The sequence below is a fragment of the Carcharhinus amblyrhynchos genome, chromosome 14 (genome assembly GCF_965287045.1).
Source record: "Carcharhinus amblyrhynchos chromosome 14, sCarAmb.v2.hapA, whole genome shotgun sequence".
Lineage (NCBI taxonomy): Eukaryota > Metazoa > Chordata > Chondrichthyes > Carcharhiniformes > Carcharhinidae > Carcharhinus > Carcharhinus amblyrhynchos.
The window spans coordinates 28051652-28057868 of NC_137337.1; the positions used below are offsets into that span (position 1 = coordinate 28051652).

The 6217-nt window shown below is 39.2% G+C and overlaps 1 protein-coding gene across 4 annotated transcripts in view; it reads left to right on the top strand.

Moving 5' to 3' along the window:
• LOC145352522 (kelch domain-containing protein 1) overlaps nucleotides 1-1575 on the top strand; it is a 53852-nt gene extending 52277 nt beyond the window's left edge. For 2 of the 4 annotated variants that reach the window (XM_080202483.1, XM_080202487.1), the window contains one exon: nucleotides 645-1575. In XM_080202483.1, the coding sequence (XP_080058609.1) occupies nucleotides 645-777 (133 nt within the window). In that variant the 3' untranslated portion in view covers nucleotides 778-1575. The remainder of the gene's footprint in view (nucleotides 1-644) is intronic. The other 2 variants (XM_080202484.1, XM_080202485.1) reach the window with 1 other exon arrangement.
• Nucleotides 1576-6217: the final 4642 nt, after the last annotated feature.

Consider the following 6217-nt stretch of genomic DNA (forward strand, 5'->3'; position numbering starts at 1 on the left):
TCATCACAAGTGAGCCAGATTCTATCATTTTCACAGATAACAATTCAGGACCATTAGGGTGGCAGTGGTGGTTCAGTAGTTCACGGTGTTGCCTCACAGTGCCAGGCATCTGGGTTGAATTCCAGCTTTGACTGTGTGGTGCTTGCACATACTCGCCATGTCTATGTGGGTTTCCTCCAGGTGCTCTGGTTTCCTCCTACAGTCTAAAGATGTGCAGATTAAGTGGATCGGCCATGTGAAATTGTCTCTCTGTGTCCCAAAATGTGTGGATTAGGGAGATTAGCAGAGTACATCTGTGGTGTTATGGGAATAGGGCAGAGGTGGGCCTGGATAGGGTATTGTCGGTGCAGATTTGATAGGCTTAATGGCATCCTTCTGCACTGTAGTGGGTCTGAGTATTTATATTCCTCTAGCTTGAGGAAACTTGGACAGCTTTCCAACTATTGAAGATCAAATCTATCAAATCAAAGTGCTAATGTAAGCCTTATTTGTGACTAATAAATAAACTTTAAACTTCAAATTTTCTGTATCAAGTTATGTAGCATATTTAATGACTGTCTTTAATCTGAGACCGGAGTCTAGGTGATATTTTTGGTGTGAGGATATAGATTATGTTGACTGATGAATTTTTCTTTTCTCTGTAGGTTGTGCTTAGATTGCATTGCCAAAAATTCCACAATTTTACAAAATCAGCTTCCATGGTTACCTCGTCAATTGTTGTCTCAAGTGCAGAAGAAAATCACTTTCTGGGTTTCAGCTGGACTCCAAGAGAAATGATAATGTATTTTTAGCTGGAAGTTTGATTTAAGGTTTGCGAATATCACTCTTAATGATGTATTTCACAATATATATCATTATGATCGGCAAATGTAATGTTTGAAATGTACAAGCCCAAATTGGGTTAATATAAATGTGATTGTTCTGTTGTACTGTATTTTATTCATTTTTGTAGACTAATTAACATATCTACTATGTTAATACATTTTATATCATCCTGGGGCTAGATTCTGAAATAAAATGTTTTGTGTAATAAACCCATAGTGATGTCTTGTTCATCATTATAAAATATATACTGGTAATACAAAATGTCTCATTTACATTTTACTTCAAGACAACTGATGAAGTAGTAGTTCGGTAAATATTCAGCGCCCATTTTGTGTTCACTGGTGATGATCAACAAGGTTGAGAATATTTCCACTGATGTAAGATCGATTTATGTTGAATTGCTGTGAATTCACATTCTATTTTCTGGTACTCACAATAACTTTGGGACTACCTCTGAAATATTTTTCTTTACTATATTGGCCCTAAATATGTAATTGATTAATGATTGTGAATACAGATAGTAATATAATGTAAATTAAACTTGAATAACAATGTAAAAATTACACTATCAGCCATCCCAAGAGACTTGTTTCAGTTTTTCCCCTAAACTTCAGGTTTTCTGCATTCTTTTGCATAGTTTACATTTCCTTGTGTAGGTTCAATGTTCCTATTAAATTGTAATCTATATTAACTGTTTACTGTTTTTTATTTTTAAACTGGAATGAAGCATGTTGATATTGTGCTACAAAATATCTAAGACCAAATTCATTTATTTCATTGTTCAGTGTTTGAATATTAAAAATAAATTTACTTCACACTCTTAGAAGAATACCTCCCTATCAGTTCACTTGAAATCATTAAAAGAGAATTCCATGCAGGTGCTCCCCTGCTCTCTATCCCTTTAACCCTGCACATTTACTATGGCTAATCCACTTAATATACACATCTTTGAGCACTAAGGGGCAATTTACCATTGCCAGACCACTTAACCTGCATATCTTTAGAATGCGGGAGGAAACCTGGGCATCCAGAGGAAACCAATGCAGATACGGGGAGAAAGTGCAAACTCCAAATTGAACCTAGGTCCCTGGTGCTGTGAGGCAGTGCTAACCACTGTGCCAGCCTGCCACTGTGCTTGGTTGTGTTCAGCTCAAGGTATTCACTAATTCCGTCCTGATTGTTGTTTACCTGTGATTTCCCACTGGCAATGACTCACTAAAACCACTCAGTGCAAGTTTAACTTTTGAGTAAAGTGTAAAACCTGTTGTTGTCAATGGAGCAGAAACTATCATTTTGGTGATAAACTGTAGGCAGAAGGATTGAAAGTGTGATAGCAATTGGGAAACCAGAATCTAATGGTGATCAGTCATACGATGGTTGTGACCAGAATGGCCCACTAGCAAGAAAAAATGTTTTGCCAATGTTGACAAAAACTTAATAACAAGAAATTATGGGATAAAAATGATTAACATTCAGGTAATAAGCAATTTTGGATGGGGTAACAAGTGACTATTAGAAAGACTGCAAATTTGGTGAAATGAGAAATTGTGCAATGAAGCCACTCAGTTTGGGATCAATTGAAATTGATGAGCAATAAGGATAACTAGTGAGCAATCACCATTGGCCAAATAGCTGAAAGTGCCTATCATTGACAACAAAAGGGAAATTAGTGAGCTGAACAATGTCTGCTGAGAGAGACTTGGTACATTTGTTGTGAAATTGCATATGTAAAGTTAAAAATGTGTTTGACAAATGTAAATAGTGAAAAATGCTAAAACCAAAAGAAATCCTATAGCATTGTTTCTTTAAAAAGCAGGTGTCTTTGTGTATGGATTTTAAGTTGCAGAGTACAGGCTGCAGAAGCAGGCTTTTGCAACATTTGAATCAATGTCCATTAGTGAGTGTTCTAACCTAACCAAAACAGGCTTTTGAATTGGATTTTAAAGCAAGCGCACAGAGACACAGAACCAATGGAATTCAAATGTGAGGGTTGGTGACAGCCTCAAGCCACTCAGATTGCAGGAATATTATGAGGTAATTCCTGGTATATAAATCCGGACAAGTGGGGATAACTGTCAGAGTGTGCTTGCCACCTCCTGAGTCAGAAGGAGGGAAGGCAAGGCTCTCAAATCCTGCATTTTCATGTATGTCTTCATAAAATCACCTTCTAAATAGAGAGAGATACCAACTCAAAGTTTTCCAGATAAGGGCAACACCGAAGAAAGTTCATACTTCCAAAACATGCTTGTTTGTATACTAGTTGAGAGTGATTGAATTCTGTAATGATTTATTTCATTATTCCTGAAGGAGTCTTGTAATATTTGAACAGCATTCTATTGGGATTTAAGGTTGTTGCCAGTTTTAAAATAAGGACCTGATAATTGTTCATGATAGAATGTCAGATCCTGCTTCAATTTACCAAAACCAGTAATCACCTCCTATCTCACACACATTCATAGAAGATTGAGGTGAGATTGTTGTAAGTAAATTAATACTTCTGAGACTGTTAGTCAAAATACAGTGGTTTTTATTTCAGAGCTCTGGTGATCATTCAGGAGCTTTGGGAGAAGCAGGGACTAGCAGACTTCTCATAGAACACAAACACAAGTGGGCATTTATACATTGAGTCTTAGTGTCAATCACGATTCCAAGTTTCCCATTCCGGACAGAACTCCAGGTCTTCCTTCCTTGGTTGTGATGCAGCCCCAGATTTAATCACAATTCACAGTCCAGCTGGCAGTTGCAGTCATGACACGGTCACGATTCAAAACCTTCCTGTAGCAGTACCGGCATCCCTGTCTTTGAAGTTACTTGTGCGATCGCTGCTGTTCCAGCAGGACTCTTCCTGTTAAAAGCCAGTATCACGATCTGCCATCAGCAGCTGTCAAAAGCCAGTATCGTAAACTACCATCTGTGTAACGATGTCCAACTAACACAATAGGTAAGATTTGCAAAGTCTACAAAATAACAACCACATTAAACTATCTGTCTTTATAAAAATGAGAGTTAAAGCATGTAATACAGGAACAAATAACTTATATTACTGCCAGGAGCAGTATAAGCTTGAGAAAATCAGTCGTGACGAAGGGTTATGTTTGTGACATATTCTAGGTACAAAATCCATTAACCCTTTCCCTACTTCAAGATATATCCGTTGGGTGATTTCAAAATTGAGCAGAGAGAAAAATCACCTCTTTGTTGTAACAAATTGAAGCCTGTCCTAACTATTATCTATGGCATTCATGGATTTCTTAGCAATTGATATTTTTAAAAACCAGTAGTATTTATGCATTTTTTTTTGCTGATAAGGTCTTTCATATGTCACCCTTCCAAATTGCTAGCTTAAAATTGACCTTGTGCAACAGAGATTGTTCTGATTTTTTGCTGTTGCTTCATTTGACTATCTTTTTATATAGTGTTGAATCTTTGATTCAGAACATTCCCCAGCTGAATTTCCAGTGTGGTACTGAGGGAGTGCTGTGTTGTTGGAATTGCCACTTTTTGGATGAGCCATTAAATTGAAAGCCCCACCTACCCATCCAGGTTAGCATAAGGTATCCCATTTTGAAGATCAGTTGGTGTCCAGATTGCCAACAACCTGTCCTGCTTCCCCCATGCTGAAACTATAGTTAAGAAAGCCTCTACTTTCTCAGAAGATCAAGGAAAGTTGGTATGTCCAATACAACTCTGACTAAGCTTTACAAATGCACCATTGAAAGCATTTTTTCTGGTTGCATCACAGCTTGGTATGGCTGCTGCTCCGTGGAAGACCACAAGAAACTACATGAATGGTTGAAGCCCAGTCCATCACTCAAACCAGCCTGTCATCCAATGACTCTGCCTACACTTCCTGTTGCCTCAGAAAACAGTACTGTGCTGTACTATTCTATGTTCTAAGTAAAATCAGCCATCATAATTAAGGATTCCACTCACCCCAGACGTATTTTCTTCAATCATCTTCCATCAGGAAAAATATACAAAAGTCTGAGGAAATGCTTCGATCACTCAAGAACCGCTTCTTCCGTGTTGTATCAGACTTTTGAATGGACCTACCTTGCATTAACTTAATCTTTTTCTACACCCTAGCTATGACTGTAACACTACATTCCACACTATCTCCTTTCCTTCTCTATGAGTGGTATGCTTTGTATAGGGTGCAAAAAACAGTACTTTTTGCTGTACTCAACCAACATCATTAAAACATATTGTCTGGTTGTTTATCACGGTAGGAAAGGAGATAGTGTTTGGAGATTTCTGTGCAGTTGACTGCTTCATTTCCAATATTGCAATAGTGATTATACTTAATTAAAGTACTGTGAAGAGCTTTGGAATGTACTAAGGTTGTGAAAGGCACTACATAAATGAAAATCTTTCTTTGAACAAAATGTATGTACCAATATAAATGGATTGATACTTTTAAAAACTAAGTGGTCATACATGGGTAGCATGAAATAAGGGTATTTGGGCAGATTAAATGTTAATATGGAATTGGAGAACAGTAACCCTTGTGCTATGATATATGTTAACTGTGTGTGATTGAGTCTGAAAGAAACTAGGATAGTTTGAGGGGTTACCAATAAATCACTCATGTTGAACTATACAAGCCTCCAGCCCTTTCATTAAAGGGAAGTCGTGTCTGACAAATTTACTGGAGTTCTATGAGGATGTGTCTAGGGCGGTGGATAGAGGATTGGTTGTCAAATAGGAGGCAGAGAGTGGGGGTCAATGGGTGCTATTCGGATTGGCGGATGGTGACTAGTGGAGTGCCCCAGGGGTCGGTGCTGGGGCCTCAGCTTTTTACCATTTATATAGATGATCTGGAGGAGGGAACCGAGTGTAGGGTGTCGAAATTTGCTGATGACACCAAGATTGGGGGAACGGCAAATTGCGCGGAGGGTGTGGAGAGTCTGCAGAAGGATCTAGATAGGCTGGGCGAATGGGCCAGGAAATGGCAAATGGAATTTAATGTTGGCAAGTGTGAGGTGGTCCACTTTGGTAGGAATAATGGTAGGAAGGACTATTACTTACGTGGCGAAAAACTGCAGCAGGCGACGGTGCAGAGGGACCTCGGGGTCCTTGTGCATGAGTCGCAAAAACCCAGCTTGGAGGTGCAGCAGGTGGTCAGGAAGGCGAATAGGATGCTGGCCTTCATAGCAAGGGGGATTGAATATAAAAGTAGGGAGGTCTTACTGCAGCTGTATAGGGCATTGGTGAGGCCGCAGCTGGAGTACTGTGTGCAGTTTTGGGCGCCGCACCTGCGCAAAGATATTTTGGCCTTGGAGGGAGTGCAGAGGAGGTTTACTAGGCTGATACCGGAGTTGAGGGGGTTGAGCTATGAGGAGAGGCTGAATAAACTAGGCTTGTACTCATTGGAGTTTAGAAGAATGAGGGG